This window comes from Sarcophilus harrisii, chromosome 3, assembly GCF_902635505.1.
Source record: "Sarcophilus harrisii chromosome 3, mSarHar1.11, whole genome shotgun sequence".
NCBI classification, from domain to species: Eukaryota; Metazoa; Chordata; class Mammalia; order Dasyuromorphia; family Dasyuridae; genus Sarcophilus; species Sarcophilus harrisii.
The window spans coordinates 167,071,801-167,095,555 of record NC_045428.1 but is presented as its reverse complement, the minus strand read 5'-3'; the positions used below and the strand labels follow the sequence as shown (position 1 = coordinate 167,095,555).

General features: G+C 37.4%; 1 protein-coding gene across 1 annotated transcript in view; it reads left to right on the top strand.

Annotated features, from left to right (window-relative positions):
* GAS6 (growth arrest specific 6) overlaps window positions 1-23,755 on the top strand; it is a 96,127-nt gene that overhangs the window by 55,624 nt on the left and 16,748 nt on the right. The window contains exons 5-10 of the mRNA XM_003765705.4: window positions 1,943-2,065; window positions 4,088-4,210; window positions 15,833-15,955; window positions 17,067-17,188; window positions 18,595-18,713; window positions 19,097-19,286. Coding sequence (XP_003765753.1) covers window positions 1,943-2,065; window positions 4,088-4,210; window positions 15,833-15,955; window positions 17,067-17,188; window positions 18,595-18,713; window positions 19,097-19,286 — 800 coding nt within the window. The remainder of the gene's footprint in view (window positions 1-1,942; window positions 2,066-4,087; window positions 4,211-15,832; window positions 15,956-17,066; window positions 17,189-18,594; window positions 18,714-19,096; window positions 19,287-23,755) is intronic.

Here is a 23,755-nt window from a genome sequence, read left to right as displayed (position 1 = left end):
ACTAGTCACAACTCACCTATGGGATTTTATTCAGCTTTTTAACTGGATATTTTTTAGAAATAATGATCTCTATTCTGAGCCCAAAAGGTTAAAGTCTGAAGGAAAAGGGGCTCATTTATATTTTCTAACATAAATTTAAGGAGCTCTATCTTCTGCTTTTCTGGTACTCCTACTAGGTAGAAACAAGATGGGCAGCACTTAAGTCCCAGGGGTTAATACCTGAGGCAAAGAGAAAAAGGTTATGGATCCTTTAAGGAATGCAACAAGGATAACATACTTGTCTCTGAACAATGACCCTTTTCTTCATTATGTTGAATACCAGTACTGAGCAAGGTTGTGAAAAAGTCTGAAAATATTCAATGTCTCAAGTTAGAGCAGAAAGACAGGGGTTATGGAGGTAAAATCTTGGCAATTTAAAGTCTATTGCGTAGTAACCTCCTATCCTTAGCCCTCTTCTTTCCCTTCATAGTTTTCCCTCCCCTTTCCATCCCCCGGAAATTCTAGCCATTGAGACTTTTGATATAGCAGTGAGCATTGTACAAATATTCTTTGGCATCCGTGTATAATAATAACTCTAAACCCTGTATGGTAGAAACTCCTTAAACTTTTGGATTACCTAATTGTCACATTTGGGTGAGTTTTCCTGTCTCTGTGATATTGTTTCGCTGTATTGGACTGCATCATGGAAACTTCAGCTATGCTGGTGAGAACCTACTCTCTGCATAAGTAGCAGCCACATGAGATCTGTTCTTTAACCATGGGGCACTTAAAACAACAGGCTGGAATTATGCAAATGTTTAACTATGTACTTATTATGCCCAACTTAACTTGTCATCACTTGTAGTAGATCAGTTGAAATTCATTTAGAAATGAGGTTTCCTTGTTGCATCGATTGAATCAAAGTGAGCAAACCTGACCAGAAATTCCAGTCACTTTGAAAATACAAGTCTAGATTTGAAACTTCTCAGGAGTATTGAGGTAGGGGGTTGGGGAGAAGGGAAATAGAGAAAGGAGGTGGGAGAATTAGACAAATTCTATCTTAGAAAATAAAATTAAGTGGAAAAATAAGGACATCCAGTGAATTTTTAAAAGTTCCTTTCAAGCCAGAATACTGAGTCACAGAGGGAGAATATTTGAACTCTTTTGAAGCAATACCTTATTTCAGAGAGATTCAACTCCCTATGACTGCCATGCTTCTGGCTTAGCAGAGAGAGAGGGTGTGGTAAACTCACAGTTATCCTCTGCTAATATTCCCTATGAAAGGAACATTTACTGAAGATGATGGGAATTTTAGTTAAGCATCAGTGGCAGGTTACTCCTTTGCCATGGCTTGGCTTACTGAGAGAAGCTGTAATCAGGGATATAAAAGATGTATTGAATTATTTGGGAAGACTTTTGAGTCAAGTGGAATGATTTCATCTGATTTTCTCCTTGGGAGGTCCTCTGGGATCCTTAGGAGAAAGTCAAGGTCCCTCTCTTACTTCCTTAACCCCAGACTCTTGAATGTTTCTGGTTTGCAGCAATATTTCCATCTGGCTAAAGTAGGTGGGCTGCTTCTTACTCAGAGTTTATTAGGATTTTTTCCCCTGAAATTTGACCTCTGAAATCTGTTTAAAATAAGTTGCGGTATATTCCACTGTCCATTGTCAAAAAGGTGAGAGTATTGCTACTCTTGGTTTGACAGCCAACATGAGGAAGATAGTCCCACACTCACACACTTCCTTTGTGACAGATGATGCTTTTATCTTACCATTTTCCACTGAAATTCCTCTTAAGACCCGGTTGTCTTGGGGATAAAGGGAGAGTTCATTCTTTGAGATCATTTGTTCTTGTTCCTTCATGTTCCTCTCATATAAAAGACAAATAAACAGAAAAGCTGCAAATGTAATTGAAATAATTTTCCTGAGATGTTTCCTTTGTGTTTTATTGTTTCAAAAATCAGATTTGCCAGACCAGTGTACGCCATATCCCTGTGAAAGAAAAGGAACAGTAAACTGTCAGGATCTGATGGGGACTTTCTACTGTCAATGTAAAGCTGGCTGGAGTGGAAGACTTTGTGATCAAGGTAAATAGAAATGCCTTCTGACTTTCAATATCTTTCTTGCTCACTATTTACCTCCCTTGATAGCTTAGGACATAGATACTAGGATAGTGGGTAGTGAGATAGAACAAAGGTATTTGGAGTTGAGTTTATTTTGGTTTCAGTCTTGGTCCTTCTGGTTTCTTGCTATGTGACCTTGGTCAAGTCATTTAACCACTGCTTTTGTTTTCTCACCAGCAAAATGGAAATAATAATACCTTAGTGCCTATCTCACAAGGATTGTTGTGAACAAAACTCTTTGTAATCATAAATCACTATTTAAAAGGACAGTTATATGTACAAGTCTGTTTGAATTTAGAATTTTATTTGTTTGAATGTTTATAGATTTGAATTTTATTTCCTTTTCTCCTCTTACTTCCCTTCTGCCAATTGCAATAGAATGCTGAATCCTTATCTTGCCCCAGGCACAGGATTCTAACTCTGGTCTGAGGCAAAAAAAAGGGAAAGAAAGAGGAGAAATGGAATACTTCTTTGTACTTCCAGGAGAATGGAAGTTATCTTCAGCCAAGGGGATAGGACCACAGAATATGAGAAGGAAAAAGAGATTATTTTTAAAGTTGGCAACCTGTTGTGTTCCAAGAAGAAAGTGAGCATTACATATGTTCTGTAAGTGTCCAGATATTGCTAGTCATGTCAGTCCTGTGTTCTTCTAATTCAAACATCTGTGAAATTCCCAACATGGGACTGACGTTAACCAGAAGGAAGAACAGGAAAGCCAAGTGTGGGGTAACAGAACATATACCCAGAGGAGCTTTTCTAATGCAAAACCAAATTATCCAAGGAGGGAAATGCTACAGATATAGTTTGCCCAGATTTTAACAAAACCTTTGATAAAGTCTCTCGTGCTATTTTTGAGGAAAAGATAGAGAGATATGGGCTAAAAGAATAATGAGATTCATTCAACACTAGTTAAATAGCTGGTGCCAAAGAACAGTGATTGATCACAATTTAATGGCTATTCCAAAGGAACCTCCCTTTGGGTGTCCCAAAGATTTCTGTTTCATCCTGTGCTATTTAACATTTTTGCCCGTAACTTAAAGCAAACCATAGTTGGCAAAAATTCAGATGACCTAAAGTGAGGCATAGCATCAGATGACAAAAAACACCTGACAGGTTATAACTAATATTTTCAATTGAATGAAATCAATGTTTATAGATTTCACTATCACAAGATGAAGGAAAGTGACTGGACAGCAATTTCTGTGAAAGAGTTCTAAGGATCTGGGGGAATTATAGGATCAATGTGATTCAACAGTGTGATATGATAGTCTCTCCCCTCCCCTCCCTCAAAAACTATAAATTGATAGCGGGCTTTGAGGGATAAGGAAGAGAGAAAACTATTGTATTCTGTTGCCATAAAACCTTATTTGGAGAATTGTCATCATTACTGGATATTATGTCTTTGAAGGATCTTGTTCAACTGGAATGTTTCCAGAAGAAGTCACCAGCATGGTGAAAAGTCTCAGGTTTATTACACACAAAGACTGATGGAAAGAACAAGTGATGTTTAGTTTAGACAGAAGAGTCTAGGGGAATATAGTAGCCATTTTGAAGGATTTGAAGAAGTAGCTTATGGAAGAGAAATTGGTTATGTTTTTCTTAGTCCCAGAAGGGAGAATTTGGAGAAATCAGTAGAAGAGGCAAATTTAGGCTTAGTATTTCCTATCAAAAAAAGCTCCAAATGGAATGAGCTGCCTTTGGAAAGAATGGGGTCCCTCCTCCAAGAGTTCTTCCAGCCAAGGCTGGATGACTACTTACCTGGAATGTTATGGAGGGAACTCTTTGCGGGCCCAAAGGTTGGACAAGAGGGCTTCTGAGGTTCCCACCAATAAAGAGGTTCTGTGATTTTGAGAAATAGATCAACATCTAAGGGCTACCCATTAGTTTAAGGCACTGGGGACAGATTGACATGGGACATACATTATTACTTTATATTCAAATTTCAACTTTCCAGTCATCCCAAGTCACCTTTGTCTCTACTTTTAGATATCAATGAATGTAACCACCAGAACGGAGGCTGCAGTCAGATCTGTCACAATGAAGATGGTGGCTTCTCCTGTGGGTGTCACAGTGGCTACAATCTTCTCCCCAACAATAGGACTTGTGAAGGTAAGGAAAGTTCTACTTCGACCTACTTTAAGATGTTCAGAGTTGTGAGTCAATGGGGCCATTTGACAAACATGTCAAGGTACCCTGATTTCCTCTCTAGAGCTCCCTTTACCTTCTGTAAGTTTTTTCAGAGGTTGTGCCTTTCTAATGCCAGCCTCATGCAATAGTGTTTGCTCTCCCTCTAAGAAGCTGCTGGAGAACTCTGGGACCTTGTTTAATTGCGGGCTGAGACGGAGAAAGGGGAGAGGAGCCAGGGGAAAGTCAGTACATGCCTAGGCATGCCAGCGGTTCCCGGGCTCTACTCTCTAACACCATAACATTAAAATGACTCACCAGAGAATTTGTGGGTTGGAATTGGCCTAGATTGGTCCAGCTGATCAGCCCTCACATCCTGATTTGGGAAGAGGGGAGAGGCTTGGCAGGGTCAATTGTTATGACTCTTTCCAGTCTCGATGGGCTTATTATATACAAGTTTGCTGTTTTGGCATTGCTTCCTTTGTTGGGAATGAAACTCATAGCTGGGACATTTTAAGAGGAACTATGCCAGCATCACGGGGGTTACTGTGGTTGATGCTATCTGCCAATAAAAAAAACAAAAAGCCTATGTGCCTCTCATTTATCCACTCATATCAATTGATATAACTATCCCTACTAGGATATTGTACCTTCCATGGTCTCCTGTTCCTTTCTCAAATATTCTAAACCAAGACAGGCAGCTTGATTATCCAGCTGGCTTCTGTTATCCTTACTTCTTCTTTAGAACATGCCCTTTAAGTCTGTGTATCTACCGTGGGGTACAGGGGAGTCACTCCATGTGGAATATGGCTGTACCCTATTTGCACAAAGTGCCAAGCTTTTAGTATTGAACTGAAGTCTACCTGTGAGGTTTATTTTCTCCCCCTCATGAATTCAAATCTGGCCTCAGACATTTACTATCTCTGTAGCCCTGGACAAGCCATAAAACTGCTAGTTGTCTTAGTTTCTTCAGTAATAAAATAGATATAATAGTATCACAGGGTTATTATGAGGATCAAATGAAATATTTGTGGGTTTTTTTCTTAAAGCATTTAGGATAGTACCTAGAACATAATAAGTACTATGTAAATGCTTATTCCCTTTCTTCCCTTCTTAAATCCTATGTTTGTTATGAGGATCCAAAGAAAATTGTTTTACAAATCCTAGGGTGTTGTAAAGTGACAGTTTTTGCATTGCCCTGTCATTCTGTTCACTTTGCATCATATCCAAGTCAAGGACAATGAAATTTAAACCTAATGAATTATTTTGGGGAAAAGGACCCATATGTGCAAAAATGTTTGTTCTTTTTGTGGTAACAAAAAATTGTAAAATGACTAGATGCCCTCAATTGGGGAATGGCTGAATAAGCTGTGGTATATGAAGGTAATGGAATACTATTGTTCTATTAAAAAATGATGAACAAGTTGATTTTAGAAAAGCATGGAAAGATTTACACATAGTGATGCTGAATGAAACAAGCAGAACCAGAAACACATCGTATGCAATAACAGCAAGAATATGTGATGATCAACTATGAAAAACTTGGTTCTTAGTGGTTCAGTGATCCAAAGCAATCCCAATAGACTTTGGACAGAAAATGACATTTGCATCCAGAAAAAGAACTATGGAGATTGAATGCAAATTAACACATGCTATATTCACTTCTTTTTTCTGTTTCTTTTTTTTCTCTTCCACGGTTTTCCCTTTTGTTCTGATTTTTTTCTCCCAACATGATTCATAAAGAAATGTGCATTAAATAAATTAATTAAAAATTTTAAAAAATAAAAAATAAAGATCTCTAAAGATAGAAACCTCACATCTGCCATCAGGATCCCATTCTGACCACCTTTTGCTCTTCTAGTCAAGAAATGGATTGAACATAACAGAAGGTAAGTCCGGAGTCCCGAGTTTCTATAAACCTGGCTTTCCTATTAGCCAGGTTATCAATTTCACTTCCCTGGGCCTCAGGGTCTTCACTGTTGGACTAGACAGTTATAAGCCATCTTTCAGTTCCAACATTCCTCCCTTCTTCTTATAGTCATTTATTTCTTTCAAAATTTGATTTAAGTACCCCCTCTTCCCTTTTCTGATCCCCCAGCAGCTATTAACCTCCCCCCAATTGTTTACATATATTTAGTTATCATGTTTTCTTCTTGCAAAGACTAAACTCCTTGAGCCCCAAAACTATTTCACTTGTCTTTGTATCTCTGCATATAGTAGACAATTAGTTCTTGAATGAAATATTAACTTATGTATAAGGTCCAATTGGAAAAAAAAATCTCCTTCTTCCTTTTATAATTTAACCTTATTAAAAAAAAAAAAACAGCTCAAATTTAATTCGTTTATCAGGCACCTACAATGTGGGAGATCCTTTGTTTAGAAATTGAGATAGCACCAACAAAAACATGAAATATTTTTTTCTGTTTTCAAGGAGTTTATATTCAAGCAGAAGTTATAATAAATTCAGAGATAAGTAAATACGAATAATTTGAGGAAGAAGGGATACTAACTCACAATTGTCTGGTATCAGGATTTCATGAATTTGGAGGATAACAAATTAGCACCTGGAATGGGACAGCTCCTCCTGAAAGTTTATAATCAAACCACTTCTTAAGTTTCTTTTTAGTAAGCTAAAGACCTTCATTTTCTTTTACCTTTCTTCAAGAACTTATTTTCTACTATTTTTAATGCAGTCTTCCTCTCTTTTTACCCTCCCCAGTCTCTCTACCTCAATTTTGAATTATGTTGATCAACAAAGCTTTTCTCTATAGGGCCTTGTATAATGAGAATATAATAGAAAGCTCATTCCCTGTCCTTGTTTTATGCTCAAGTTTTTAATTTAGCCTGGAATCACAGACTGTCTTTTTTTCAGAACAGTTTGGCATTGCTGAGTCATTCAGGCACAGGTCCTGATGATGCCCATTGAGATCTTGCTTCAAGACACTAATTAGCATAATACACAGTCTAGAGGATCTTTCTTAGATGCTGAGGATATACTCTTACCCACTCACAACTTTCTTTTTTATTTTACCTTTTGCATTTTAACTTTGGAGTTCCAAATCTATGGACAAATGAGTCTTGGAAACCTAGGGCTCAAATGTCTTTTTTTTTTCTTGGCATAGGAGGAAAAATCAAAGTTTTTCTACAAGCAGTCATTGTTAGCATTCAGAAATAGTAAGACAATACTCTGCAGAGTCAGTGAATCGAGAGTCCCTGCTCTCTAGGAGCTTACAGCCTAATAAGGGAGACAATTTGTAAATAACTTCATGTAAACAGGCTATATAAAGGATAAAATGGAAATAACCAAAGAGAGAGGCCATTTAAAGAAAGGGGGATCAGTAAAAGTTGGTATTTTAGCTGGAACTTGAAGGAGGTCAGAGGGCAAAGATGGAGAGTGAGATAATTCCAGGTATTGGGGGATAGTCAGAGAAAAGCTCAGGAGTGTCTTTTTCAAGGAGTAGCAAGAAACCCAGTGTCACTGGTTAATAGGATATATGTGTAGGAGGATGGACCAGATGTAAGAAAACTGAAAAGATTAAGAGAAACAGGTTATGAAGGGCTTTGAACACCAAACACCAAATCATTTTATATTTGATACTGAAAGTGACAGAAAACAAGAGAACTTATTTAGTAGTAAGTGACATGATGAGAATTAAACTTTAGGAAGACCACTTAGCCAAACGGAAGATGAGCTAGAATGAGGAGAAGCTTGTTACAAGCAGACCCACTGGCAATTGTCCAGGCATGAAATGATATAAGGACCCACTCCAGGGCAAGGCGGGGTGGGGGGTGGGGATCAAAGAGTTTGGAGTGTCAGTGTCAGAAGAAAGAAGGGAATATATGGGAAAAGATACAATAAAGATAAAAACCACAGTCCTTAGGCAACAGATTGGATATGGGAGATAAGAGTCTAGGGTGATACCTATGTTGAGAGTTTAGGTGACTAGGAGAATGGGCTGGCAGAGGGAAGGATTGGGGTGAGGGGAATTAGACCAATTAATTGGATCCCACAGAGCCTCCAAGGAGTTGGCTGGATCAAGCATGATTAAGAGTACTGGGAGTGGATAGCTGGTGCAATGAAGAGAGTATCATCCCTAGAATCAGGACCAGAAGAGTTCAAATCCAGCTTTAGACACATTAGCTTACTAGCTATGTGACCCTAAGTAAATCACTTAACCCCAATTGTTTCCAAAAAAGAAAAAAAATATTGGATTTGGAATCAGGAAGAATTGAGTTCAACTCCTACTTTAGACATTAGCTGTATGATCTTTGACATCACTTAACTTTTCTCACATTCAATTTGTCCCTCTTTAAAATGAGTGATAATTATAACACTGATCTCCTGGGTCTACTGTGAGAGATCAGATAAGATAACATATGTAAAGTAGTGGGGGATTTTTCTTTGTTTAAAATGTATTTTGATGTTAATGAACAAAAACTGGTTTTCTTTGTCCCATTACCCTCCATCATTAAAAAAAAAAAATCTGTAATAAATGTGGATAATAAAAAAAAAAAAAATTCCACCATTGACCATATCCTCTTCCTTCTCCCCTCCCTCCCATCCAGAAAAAAAAAGTCTCATTCTGCTCTCATTGCCTCTCTCTCAGGAAATGGATGGCAGGCTTCATGACTAGCTCTCTGGAATCAGTGTTTTTTCTTTCTGTTGATCCTCTGATCAACCTGAAATCTTCTTATGTAAAGTGTTTTGCCAATATTAACGTTTTATAGCAATGCTAGCTATTATTCTTATTTCAGTGCTTCCCAGAAAAATAAGGCAAGGGACACCAAGCCCAGTCAAGGGTTCCTTCAACCTCAGCTACAGGAGACAGAGAAATTCAAGACTTAAATTGTCTGGCTTGCTTTGCTTTCAGCACAGAAGATGACCGCAGAAGCTGTCCTTTTAAAAGCAAAGACCTTGGGTTGTATGCCCATTTGTTCTGAGCGGCACTCTTCTGTCTTGTTGGCAGAGGATCTGACCTGCACGATCTCTTTTCTTTGGAGATTAAGAGAAGGGATGGGGGGAGACTCATGACTAGCAGGCTTACTTCAGGTCGCCTCAGTAGATGCAGTCATCCCCTTGTTTTGGTGTCAGCATGAATGCTATTTTCAAGGGGCCTTCTTCCCCTCTGATGGTGTTGAGCTCTGCTGGCAGCCAGAGTTTTCCATTGCTTGCTGCCAATACTACACAGCTGTAAATTCCTTTTGAGTGGAACTCTAAAAGTATTTACTTGACCTAACTCTAATCAGGCTGTTTCTTTTAGCCATTGAGATCACTATGGTTGTTTGTGGTAAATTGTGAGCAAACACTACTAAGAAGTGAGTGTAGGGAGTGTTAAGAAAGAGAATTTGGGGGTAGGGGACTTGTAAAGTGAGGAAACGAGAAAACTGGGTAGGAAGGAATGGGATTGTATAAGAAACTAATTCTGGCCTGTCAACCTTTTCTGTCTCCAAGTATGCATCCATTTACAATTATATCCAGCAAACTTATTAAGTCTATATCACAACTACACTTACTCTTCTGGGCTTTAGGTAAGGAAATGTCAAATAGTATTGTAAAGAATACAGATTTTCGAGTCCATCAGAAGAGCTTTCAAATCTAGCATTTAATACTTGCCAGGTTTATAACCATGGACATGATAATTTACTTCTCTGGACTCATCTTTCTTATCCATGAAATAAGACTGATAATACCAGTTCTGCTTACCTCAAGGGAGCATTCTGAGGGTGAAAAGAGATAAAGAGTTTAAAGTTATGTTTAAATAACAGTTCTTCCCAAGAAGGTTGCATGGAATTAAAACAATTCTGAGGTACCATCGCATACCTATCAAAATGGCTAAGGTGACAAGAAATGATAATGATAAATGTTGGAGGGTGTATGGAAAAATTGGAATACTAATATATTATTAATGGAGTTGTGAACTGATCCACCCATTCTGGAAAGCCCAAAGGACTATAAAACTGTGCATACCTTTTGATTCAGCAGTGCCACTCCTGGGTCTGTATTTCAAAGAGATCATAAAAGAGGGGAAAAGACCCACTTGTGCAAAAATGTAACAGCTCTTTTTGTGGTGGCAAAGAATTGGAAATTTAGTGCATGCTCATCAATTGAGAAATAACTGAATAAGTTATGGTATACAAAAGTAATGGAATATCATTGTTCTTTCTTTAAAAAGTGATGAACAGGTTGATTTTAGAAAAGCCTAAAAAGATTTACAAGAATGTTGAATGGCATGGTGGATTAAATGCTTGGACCTTAGAAGAGGGCCAACCTGGGTTCAAATTTACCCTATGATTATTACTAAATGTTTGGGGACCTCAAGAAACTTCCTAGAACTTAGGTACTCAGTCATATAATTGACTAGGTTCAATTATATAGATGAAAGGAGATCCCAATGCTAATGAGCTCACTGATATATCATTTTTTCATAAGTTGGACAAGAGCAATTTAGGTATCTCTGGATTTTATAAGAGGAATTTCGAAAAAGAAATGAACCCGAAGTCAGGATTTGATACTTAAGGGCTATAAAAGACATTTCATCTCTCTGAACCTATTTCCTCATCTATAAAATGAGCATATAATACCACTTATCACACAGGATTGTTGTGAAGTTCACCTTGGACAATGTACATGAGGAGCTTTGTAGAGATCTAACTGCATTTCTTCTATTTTTATTATTATTATTATTGTCCACAGGATTGAGAGCATCAGAGGAATATCACAGAATTATATATTTAGAGCTGAAAGGGACCTCAGACACTCAGACATCCACTTTGACTCCTTCATTTTATAGATGAGAAAATTAATACCCAACGATATTAGGTGATGTGCTCAGTGAAGTAAGTGACAAAGCTGGAATTTGAAATTATCTCTTTTCCCTTAGAGCAGCTAGGTAGTTCAGTGAATGGAGCACTAGATCTAGGGTCAGAAAGACTCATCTTCCTGAGTTCAAATCCAGTTTTAGACTCCTATTAGCTGGATGATCTTATGCAAGTAATATAACCTTGTTTACCTCAGTTTCCTCACCTATAAAATAAGTTGGAGAAGGAAATGGCAAACCATTACAAAAGTCTTTGTCAGAGTCAGACAACAAAACTTCTCACTTAAAATGCAGAATTCTTTTTTAAAAATAATTTGTTTTATTTTCAAAATACGTGCAAAAGTATTTTTCAACATTCACCTCTGCAAAACCTTGTGTTCCAAATTTTTCTTCTTCCCTGCTCCCCATCCTGCTTCCCTACAAGCAAATAATCCAATATATATTAAACATGTGCAGTACTTTTATACAGTACTTCCACATTTATCATGCTGCTCAAGAAAAATAAGATCAATAAAGGAAAAACAAGAAAGAAAATAAAGCAAGCAAATAACAATGGAAAATGTGGAATACTGTGTTGTGATTCACATTCAGTCCCCATAGTCCTCATTTTGGATGTAAATGGTTCTCTCTATCACAAGTGTATTGGAATTGACCCAATTTACATTGTTGAAAAGCCACATCCCTCGGAATTGATCATCACATAATCACGTTGTTTCTATGTACAGTGTTCTCTTGGTTCTATTCATTTCACTTAGCATCAGTTCATATAAGTCTCTCCAGGTCTTTCTGAAATCATCCTGCTAATTGTTTCTTATAGAACAATAAAATTCCATACCATTTATATACTATAACTTATTCAGTCGTTCCCCAATTGATGGGCATCCACTCAGTTTCCAGTTTCTTGTCACTACACAAGGTTTGCTACAAACATTTTTGCACATGTGGGTCCTTTTCCTTTTTTTATGATCTCTTTGAGTTATAGACCCAGTAGAGACTGCTAGATCAGTCTGATAGCCCTTTGGGCATAATTCCAAGTTGCTCTCCAGAATGGTTGGATCAGTTCACAATTCCACCAACAATGTATTAGTGTCCCGGTTTTCCCACATCCCCTTCAACATTTATCATTATCTTCTCCTGTCATTTTAGCCAATCTGAAAGGTGTGCCTCAAAGTTGTCTTAATTTGCATTTCTCTAATCAGTAATGAAAATTTAGAATTTTTTAGCTGTGAGAAAGGAATGTGTAGTGAGAGAGAGAAAGAGGCAAAGAGACAGACAGAGGAACTATAATTTTGCTGAAAGAGGTCCTAATAAAGGATTTCTTCTACAAGTGTTGAAAATGTGCTTAACTCTGTCTTAGAAAGCTACCTGAGGTCATTTAGAGGTTAAGTTACTTGGATAAGGTCACATAGCTAGTGGGTAATAGAGCTGAGAATGTAGGGATTATAGATTCATACCTTGAAGCTATAATGTCTCCTTTTCCTGTAAAGTTTCTCTTTTTCGGTCTAAACATGCCTCATTTCATCATATGGGATAGATGGGGTCTACTACATGGCATGCCTTAATTTACTATTCTCCTGGTGTTGCTCTTGTAGGTCTTCCTCTATGGTACAAGATCCAGCACAATTTTACTAGCTTATACTACTAGCAATATAGAAATTTAAAAGGCCTTTTATTTGTCTAACCAGGTCTTTTCTTGCTGTACTAAAGTTAATAAACTTTATAAGTCTCCTCTTTATTTTCTCTGATACAGAACCTATGATTCTGCCAGAGTGCATATTACTATCAAAAGCTTTCAACATCCTAGTAAAGACTATGTAAAGGTCTCTGTGTTGTTCCTCGGATTTTTCCTGTTATTGTTTTGTAGCCAGGATCTTATCAGGTGCACTGTGCTGTGATCAGAAATCAGGCCAAGCCTCTGGGTGTAGAATATTCTGGGATGTTATCCAACTGAGAAGGACTTTAGCCACTGTTTGAGCCATAGCTGGCAGTAAAATAGTAGTCCCTTTGTAGAAATGATGGCTCTGCTGATAACCAAGTACATAAAATATTCCTGGAAGTGACAGGAAAAATTTGGGCTTTTTACAAAGATTGTAGAACTGTTTTTACCTAGAGCTTACTTGCCCGAACTTATCCTCTGTGAAGTTTACAGGATAAGAATTAGGTTCTGGAAAGATAGCCTCTGAATCTGCATTTTACCTAAGAAGTTAGTATTGATATTGGCAAGGCTAACAGTTGGGTCAGCCACTGAATGAAATTAAATTATACTGATGCAATTCAGTGGCTGTTCACTATAGACTGCATGATACCTAATTCTCGGCTGAACATAAAGAACACGGTCACAGAGAAGGTGTGGTCCCTTTCTTGAGTGAGCTGGAGTATTCTGAGCAGGCTGTGATGTGATAACCAGCATTATCATATGATCTACCCTTGGTGGCCATGCCATGGGACTGTGCGTGAGGTTATGTTATAATAAGATCCAAAGCTAATTATGCATCCCTTGTTAGACCAAATCCTGGCCCCCCAGTGTTATTTATAGCAAGGTTGCAGTGCGTTTGAATACCTCTTTCAGACAGGTCAAGACTATCTTTCTATAGCATAGTGCTTTGTGTCTGCTCCAAGGGCATTCTTGTGGAAGGGAAACCCATAGGATAAAACTCACAACAAAATGCCCAAAAGCCTTTTGAAATAAGTCACTAGTATTATCCTGTTTGGGGGGTTAACAAGTGATGCCTCAAAGTTGTTTACTTTGGAAGTCTCATCTTTCATTGCTTGGCCCTGGAAGGATAGTCATAAATAATTTCAAAGCCTCCAAATAAGATTGTTACTACCTCAGAAGAATTACAGTAACTTTATAACCTCAACTGCACTCTCTAGGTATTCCCTCTGTCACTCAAAGAATTGCTTCCTTTTTCTAATTTCTAATGATCTGAAAAGGGTAAAATGAGGGAGACAACTTCAGTAGAGAAATGCTAACAATTTTATAATAATTATTTAAGCAGCTGATTTTAGAAGGGTTGACAAATCACCCTTCAGATCTGGGTGATGAAGACCTAAAGTTTACTGTGATTATTTGATCTCTGGGGATTGACAGGAGTAATAAACAAAATTTGAGTGAAAACTCTAATCCACTTTTTCTAAATTAAAATATTCCAGGTTAATATTTTGATGAAGCTCTATGACATTAATTTGTGTGCAAGCACAGAGCCAATTTGCTCAGTATCTCTGGAACACTCTAGGTTGTTTTTGGATTGGATTTTGGCTACACAACTGAAAGAGGTATTCTGGTACGATAGGAAAAGCATTGGATTTGGATTCAGAGGATTTGGAATCACATTCCAGCTTTAAACGGCAACGAGGTGGCTCAATAGATAGAGCTCTGAGCCTGGTATCCAAAAGACCTGAGTTTAAATCCAGCTTCACACACTTGACTCTGGGCAGGGCCTCTGTTTGTCTTAACTCACTGGAGAAGGAAATGGCAAACCACTCCAGTATCTTTGTCAAGAAAACCCCAGGGACAGTATGGTTATGGTCCATGTGGTCACAAAAAGTGGGACAACAATATATCTTGGAGCAAGTCTCTTATAACCTCTCTGAGCTTTAGTTTCCTCATCAATTAAAAAAAGGGAATCGGCTAAAATAGTTTCCAAATCCCTTTAAGCTCTAAATGTTATGATCTCAAGCATTTGTGATTAATGATCATAGCCAAAGGCATTTGATCCATCCTATTTATATAGAAGCCAAAGAGAAAGATGATGCCATGGGAGGGGGAAGGGATGATGATGAAGAAGATAAGATGAACCGAGCAAAGTAGGATTTCAGACTGATAGAGGCAAGGGAATAAGAATCTAGTGAAATTAAAAGCAAACCAACCCCTTTGGAAAGGATCCAGCTAGCCAAGACCATTAAAAAGTCTCACAGTAACAGAGAGGAAATAGCAATTTGTTCAGGACAAGTGATATAGAAGAAAGAACATTATATATGGCAATAAAGGAGAGTAAATGAGCCTTGGGCAATGAATCTCAACATACAAGAAGTGCTTAATAAGTGTTTGTTGAAATGGGCTAATTCAAGGCAATTCCCATAGATTTAAGATGAAAGTACCATATTCATCCAAAGAAAGAATCATGAAAACCGAATGTAGATGAAAGCATCATATTTCCACTTTTGTTTGTTTTTTTCTTTTTCATGATTTTTTCCCTTTGGATCTGATTTTTTTCTTGCACAATATAACAAATATGAAAATTTATTTGAAAGAATTGCACATATTTAACCTATATCAAATTGCTTACTGTCTTGGGGAAAGGGGAGGTAAAGGAGAGAGGGAGAAAAATCTGGAACACAAAATCTAACTGAAATGAATGTTATGTATTGGACTACCTGCCATCAGGAGAGAGAGGGTGAGGGGAAGAAGAGGAAAAGTTGGAACAGAAGGTTTTGCAAGGGTCAATGTTGAAAAATTACCCATGCATATGTCTTGTAAATAAAAAGCTATAATAAAAAAATGAATGTTGAAAACTATCTTAACATGTATTTAGAAAAATAAAATACTATTGTAAATTTAAAAAAAAAAATGTTTGTTGACTGACTGACCAAATACCTATTTATGAGACCTTAGACAAGTAATTTGGTCTCTCTGGGGTTCCGTTTCTTCATCTGTAAAATAAAGGAGCCTTGGATCATATCTCCTAAAGTCCCTTTTAGCTCTGAATCCATGATTCTGTAATCTTAGAGTGTTCTTATGATTGGAGTTACAACTTGATAAAGTGTCTTTTGGGGGTTTTGGTTGCAGATATAGATGAATGCATGGATGCAAGTACCTGCGGAGAAGCTCGATGTAAGAACTTGCTGGGTTCCTACTCATGCATATGCGAAGAAGGCTACATGTATGATAATAAGAAAAAAGTTTGCCAAGGTACTTCAGAAACAGCATACTTCTTCCTTTACCTTCCTCCTTCATTATCCTGTAATACATCCTAGGAGAAACATCCCTCCTCTATCTCCCTGCTCCATATGCTATTGCTTACTTGTGGCTCACAGGGTATGTACAGTTATTTCAAAACAAGTTGTTCCCATTTCCAGAAAAATTTTATGTTAGCCTTTGAGACTCTGTGCAACTGTCAGAAATGGATTTAGGAAAAGGGGATGTAGAGTGAGGACTAGGACCAAAACACCTTCTAAGCTCCAGAGCTTTGACTACCTTGAACTTTTATCTTCCATATCTTTTTGAACTGCTCCCTTCAAATATACATGAAAACATATACATACTCAAATACACACATATATACATGTACGCATATTAATGAAACCACACTTTGACACATCTATTCAATGTGCATGTCTGTAGAAAGTAACACTGCACTCTATGTGAATTTTTTAATATTCAAAACTCTTATTTGGGGTGAATGCTTGTCCGAGGATGGAATGAGCATTGTATCTAATTGCTGAACTTCAACTATACTATACTATTCAGAAGCTGAAGAAAATCACTATTTCTAACTGATACATACACACACACACACACACACACACACACACAGAGTGATGAAGAATTCCCTGGGTCATGTCCTAAGAAGTTGGGTGATATATTCTCTTTCACAATTGTGGACCAGCATTAAAAAGCAAGATTTAAAAGACAGCAATGAAACTTGGGGATCCCTTTCCCTTCTTACCATTGAAGAGGCTTATTTCCTATAGTAGTAACCCTATTTTCCAACACTTACCTTAATCTCTGTGTGTTCATGTGTGCTCATGATACAAATATATACATTGAAATTAAGTGTAAATCCTCAAGTAATTCACAATGGGTGAATTACTAAAATTTTGTCTTTTAAAATGACCCTTGGATAAGTTTCTTTTGCCACTTTTTAAAGAAAAAGTTAAAAGGGAGAAGGAATAAGGACAGATTAACTGCCTAATGCTGATAATCAGCTCCTTATTGCTTAGATTGCATTTTAGGGACTATTTTGTTTCAACAAGCGCCAATACCTCTTTATTTTCCCTGCCTCCCCTTTTGTGGCATGCAGATGTGAATGAATGTGAAGAAAAACTCTGTGAACAGACCTGTGTCAATTCTCCTGGGAGTTACGCTTGTCACTGTGATGGCAGAGGGGGAGTAAAACTGTCCCATGACATGAACACTTGCGAGGTACCTTTCACTTCAATACTTGTACAATGAAAAGCTCACCCCAGGCTCCACCTCCTGAACTCCAGATACATAAATGGCCTTATGAGAAGGGCTCATCACCCCTCTTTGAAGAGGATTTCTTTCTTTAAAACAAACAAACAAACAAGTAATCAATCTCTATCTAGGCTGGATTATAGGGAAAACTTGATTCTACTTGTAACTATCAAGAGAGATGGTCTGCAATTCCTCTGCCTCTGTCAAAGGCTGTAGTGTCTGTATTCATTGGAAATATATTGAGGCATGGTATAAGACCTGCTTCTGCACTAATGATAATGTTTGGTTGTATTTGCAGTATCACTATGGTAACCATGAGCTTGAACAACTGACCAGTACAGTTAGTTGTAGACCAAAAAGTGTGACACATGCGAATATGCATTTTCTCCTAAATCTGTCACACTTACTCAGGAAGCTAGTCTGTTAAACAGGGCTTCAGTTACACATGTATGTAATTAAGTGCTGGACAATCACACACCTCCATGGGCTGACAGGATTGACTTTATCCACAGCTTTTGCTGTTTACCTGATGCCTCTGAGTAAAGCATAAAAGAGATCTGCCTGGTCAAGCAATTATATTTTGCCTTAAAAAAGAAAGAAGAAATGAAAAAGCAAAATACTTCCAGATGAAATATACAAGTTTTATGGATTTCTACAGCTATAAGATACTGGGAAAGTATAACACATGGTTTCTGCAATCTATTATAACTAAACTGGGGAGGCAGTGGATACCAGACTAACTCAAAGTGATGGCCCTAGAGGCACAGTAAGTAGAGTGCTGGAGCTGGAGTCAAGAAGACCCATAACTCAGATTGGCTAATTGTGTGACCCTGGCCAAGTCACTTAACTACTATCTGCCTCAGTTTTCTCAACTGTAAAATGGGGATAATAATGTTACTTACCTATCTTTCAAGGTTTTTGTAAGGATCAAATGAGATAATAAATGTAAAGCATTTAACACAGTGATATATAAATGCTATTATTAGTATTAATCAATACTTTCTCCCAGTTTATCTCACAAAGCTATAAATTACCATTCCAATAATGACCCAAGGGCCCATTTGTTATCTGGCAAAGACTTCTTCGTGGTCCTCATTAAATATCACCACCATGCTCCCATTCTTCTCTTTAAATAATATAGTGAGAAATACATTCTCCTAGAAACCAGGAAAACTAGACTCACAGTTGCACTCTCCATTAGCTATATATAAGTTGCTTCATCTCTCCTAATTTAATTTCCTTATTCATAAAAGGAGGTATTTGGATTATATCTAGGATGTTTTCTAGCTCTTAATTCTCTAATTACTAAAGAAGTAGGTTTCCTTTGTCTGTGACTGACAATGACAATAATAACTTTTTTTTTTTTTGGACAGGACATATTGCCTTGTATTTCTTTTGATGTGGCCAAAAGTGTGAAATCTTTATATCTTGGCCGAATGGCCAATGGGGCCCCGGTCATCAGACTCCGTTTCAAAAGGTTGCAGCCCACAAGGTGAGGATATGCCAAGAATAAATATTTTAATCTGTCTTTTTAGTGCAGATGCAAATAGAGATACTGTCTTAAAGGGCCATTGCTTGTAGTGGCCAAAGGAAAAAGTAGTGAAACCATTGAACCCTCAAATAAATGATAATTATCCTCAAAATGAAAAAAAAAATTATTGTCATGTGCAGGGAGTGTCCTCCTTTCATAGATTTCTTAGAGTATTTCAAGGACTATTTAAGTAGTAACCAGGTCAATATTTAGTCATAATTGGAGTATGTGCTTTTGTGACTATTAAACTGTATTCTAAATATGAGAAACTGAGCTGTCAGTAGGGAAACAAATATTTGATAGTTATGATCTTTGCATGATTCTAATTTGTTTCTTGACATCAGAGTTGTGGCTGAATTCGACTTTAGAACCTTTGATCCTGAAGGTATCATTTTCTTTGCCGGAGGCCGTCAAGACAACACATGGATTATGTTGGCTCTGCGGGCCGGGAGGTTGGAACTGCAATTGAAATACAACGGCATAGGGAGAGTTACCAGCAGTGGGCCCATCATTAACCATGGCATGTGGCAAACGGTAAGTACATACTCTTTGCTGGGTTTGCTATTGGCTGAGTTCTCCTAAAGTTATTGTTATTGCTAGTTTCTTGGAGTTAGTGATTTGACATTGCTGCAGTTGACCTGGCAAATGTATCTAAATTTCTTAATTGTTTACTATTGTGGAATAGAATCAAGTGAGAAATCGAGAGGCCTTTGATCTTGGCCACTTTTCTTCTTTGACACACTCAGACTATGGACTGTATATTCTCCTCTCCTTAGCCTCTTCAAATCCTTAGCTTCACTCAAGCCTCAACCCCAGGATTACCTCCTATAAAGAGTTTTACTGACTCCCTTAATTGGTATTACTCACTTAATACATCCTCACATTATTTTGTATTCATTTATCTCTTTACATGTCATATCACCTCACTAGAATGTAGTTCCTTGAGGACTAGATTTTGTTTTCTATGTGTATCTCAAACACCTAGCAAGATTGCACTTAATAGCTACTTAATAAATGTCTATGAATTGTTTGACATTCACAATCTGACTTTTCAGTATCACCTTCTATATATGCATTAATTATATTCCTTCTTAAAGCAGAAATTTATCTATTCATGGTTCAGTTCTTAGTCATGCATAGCTATAAATATTTCTGGTTATTTTTATAATGTAAATACAAGTTAAGCTTTTTGCTCCTCCTGGAGCAAAAGGTACCTTTCAATTGCATCATGAGATTTTTTTGTCTAGGTAGCTGGTATGAAGTTTCCTTAGATACAATTTTCCTGGCAAGAGATCTGAATTCCTGTAATTGTAATATAACAGGGGTCAGTTTGGCCCTAGCAAAGTAGTATATTTTTTGACAGCAGTTTTTTTCCCTTTTTTAATAAAAGAAGAAAAACCACTATCCTTAAACCTTAAAAAATAAAATGATATGGAAAATTTCACTCTGAACTGTATTCATAAAGACATTGTAGACATTTGGTAATATTTCCATCCCATCAAGTAATGTCTCATTCCCTTCCTGACCTCTTAAAGTAACAAGGATCACCAAAGCAACAAGAAGGGTGTGTTTCAGCAAAGTTGCAGATAAAAATGTAGAACATCGAGGAACTGTATACTCTCGAGGAACCAGGGTTTCCAAAAAGTAAGGAGTTTACTGGTGTGTAGGCATTTGAAATACTATTCCTTCTATAGTCTCTTGGACAAAGGTATCATTATAATCAAATGTCGGATACTGGGATGGCCCAGGGAACAGATAGCTCTTGAGAAAGGGTTGCAGAATGTATCTGATATACTCCTCACCCACTGTTGAGTCACAGCTGCCACCACCCCAGGAGAAGTAAACTAATTTCACTGTTTTGTTTGGGAGTGTGGCAAATTTAGAGGAGCCAGATCTCATTCAGGAAAACAAATGAGATTCTCAGCATAAAAGCAGTTAATCTTTCATAGAGAAGGACTTTCTGCTCTCTTCCTCTTATTTCTTTCTCTTATGCCATTTGTTTTGTTTGGAAAAGACTACGTTTGGATATTCAGAATATAGGTCTGAAGTCAGAAAGATCCAAATTCAAATACAGCCTCAGATATTTACTAGCTGTATGACCCTAGGCAAGTTACTTAACCATTGCTTGCCTAAGTTTCCTCATTTATAAATAAGAGGTTTGGACACAATGACTTCTAAACTCCCCACAGTCTAAAGACTGTGATTCTTATCCATTTTTACTAATAGGTCTTCTACAGGAAACTTACCTTTTATGCTAAAGGTCTTTCTCTTATTCTTTAATAATACATCACTTGAGCTGTCCAAATGTTTCTTTTGTCTTTGAGAACTGCCTGGCACACTTTTTTTTTAAGTCGTCCCTGTTCTGAATACTGTCACTTCTTACATAAAAGTTTGACTTAGCAACATGTTACTAGTCTATGTAATAATAGCTTACATTTATATTGCACTTACTATGTGCTGTCTACTGGGCTACACATTATAATTATCATCTCATTTGATGCTCAGAACAACCCTGGGAGGTAGATGGGTTCTATTATTCCCATTTTACAGATGAGTCAACTGAAGCAGATAGAGGTTAAGTAATTTGCCTATAGTCACACAGCTAATGAGTTTCTGAGACTGGATTTATAAACTCAGGTTTTCTTGACTCCAGACTGGCACTCTATTCCATTGCACCACCTAACTGTCTGATAATCATCATGTATCTTTCAGTTGGATTATTTATCAATATAATTTTTTGGAAATCTTGGTGTGACTATGCCATGACTGAGAGAATAGATGAGTTTTTGCTGCAAATCATTTGGGATCATTGAGAGCATGGTGCTATTTCCCAAAAGCAATCTAGCCCAAGCTCTTCCTAGTAAATTCTGGGAAGTGTTTGTTTTCCATAAAATATATATTGGCTAGCCAAGGTCTTGGCTGCTGTGTGACTTTGAACAAACTCATTGCCTTTCTGAGTCTTACTGTCTTCATCTAAAAAATGAAAAGACTAGTAACCTTGAGGTACCATCTATGTCTAGATTATTGATCTTAAATAGCTTCTAAAGACTATTTTGTTAAATACAAGCACTCTCAGTCACAACTGAGTTGAGTTTCAAATATTGGTTTGTAAGTTCATTGTTTGGAATTTGGAATATATTTTCTCATTAAATCCATGTTATCAAGATTCTGAAGCCAACCCACACATAATGCTATTAAGGCAGTACTAATAATAGCCCGGAGTCCCAAGATCCCTTCAGATCCTTAAGCTAGTGTCCCTCTGAACTCTGAATCCCTCTGAACCTTAGCTAAGGGAGAGAGGGAAGTCAGGTAGGGGGATGGTGGGTCGGTGGAAGTTCTGCTCTCTGGCAAATTGCTTTGGCAGCATAGGGAGAAAGCAACATTAAGGTAAGAGGGTGTTTCTTGAGGAATAGCTCCCCAGCAACAGAAGAGAAGAGTCCTACCACAGCAAACATTCTCAGGGTTGGAAAATAAGAAGGAATGGCTTAGGAAGAAGTGGAGCAGGATAGTTGTGAGTGTTCACATTGAAAGATACTTCATAAATTGTGTTCCTAAGTCAGAAAGTGCATCCCATTCATCCGTTAACTTCAGCATTTCAGAGAAATAGGACACTATATATTCACTTCAATAATGTGAGTTCCAAACTCACATTCATTAGTAAGTAGCCTGACTTCCCATGGAAGATCACTGTTAATAATAGAGGGAATGATTGAATTCCTTTTTCCATTCACCGGGCTCAAATGGTTACTGGCTTTGGCAAATAGGGGAGTAGCTAATTAATTCCGACTGATTTTAAAAAATAAAATAAAAGGAATAGATGTGGGTGTTTATAGACTGGATTACCAGCATTATCTTGGCCTGGATTTAATTCTTATTTGTCTAACCTTATGTAGACAATATGTATTTAAGCATTCAATGATTAGATATGTAATGGACTCATCCTAATCTATATCTTGCCCTTGGATCCAGATGGCTCTGGAGGAGAAAGTAAGACTGTTGACTCTATATAGCTCTTTGTCACTTAAATACAATTCACTTGCATGTCATGGCATCAGTTTCCTAAGGTCATGGTACTTTTAGAGAATGAAGGACAAATAACAGCAGCAATGAAGAGAACACTGGATTATCCGGGAAGGACTTTCAAGCTCAGCTTTTATTTGGAAATTCCATGTTCAGAAAGACCAAAGTGCTAAGTATTGCATTCAAGCCTGTATGATTTCAATACATCCACTTTTTCTCTTTTCATTCTATTTTTATACTCTGCAATCTACCTTGTGATTTCATTGATCAGCTGAAACTGTGTTCTCCAATGTTACATCATGAAATCTAATGGCTTCTTCTCAGTTCTCATCATCCTTGATCTATCTGCTACATTTGACAAAGCCAACCAACTTCTCTTGAAAACTTTCTCTTCTCTGAATCTTCAGCACACTCCTTTCTCTTGATTTTTCTGTCTGCATAATTGTTATATCTCAGTCTCCTTTGAATGTTCACCCCTCATATCATTGTGGAAAAATCCTAAGACTCCTTTGCTTTTCTTATTTCTTTCCACACTCTATGACCTCATCATCAGCTCACATGATTTCAATAATCATCTCTATGCAGGTAACCTCCAGATCTGTTGATCTCTTCCTTCTCTCTCTTTCTAGAGTTCTAATCCCACACAACTAATTGCCAATTAGATATTTCAAACTGAATGCCCGATAGGCATCTCAAACTCAACATGTTCAAACTAAAATTCATTGTCTTCATTCCACTATTTAACTTCACAAACCCACACATTTTCAAAATTTCCCTACTACTTTCAAAGGTAGTCTTTCCTTTGAAACACTTGGGTTTGCAACCTTATTGTAATTTTTCACTGATACACTCATCTTACATAATGGGTCAGTTGCTTAATCTTGCCAATGCTCTCTTTGTAACTTATCTCACATAGATTCCCTTCTCCCATCCACACAGTACTACCCTAGCTCAAGTCCTAATTTTTTTTGGTGGAGAGGAAT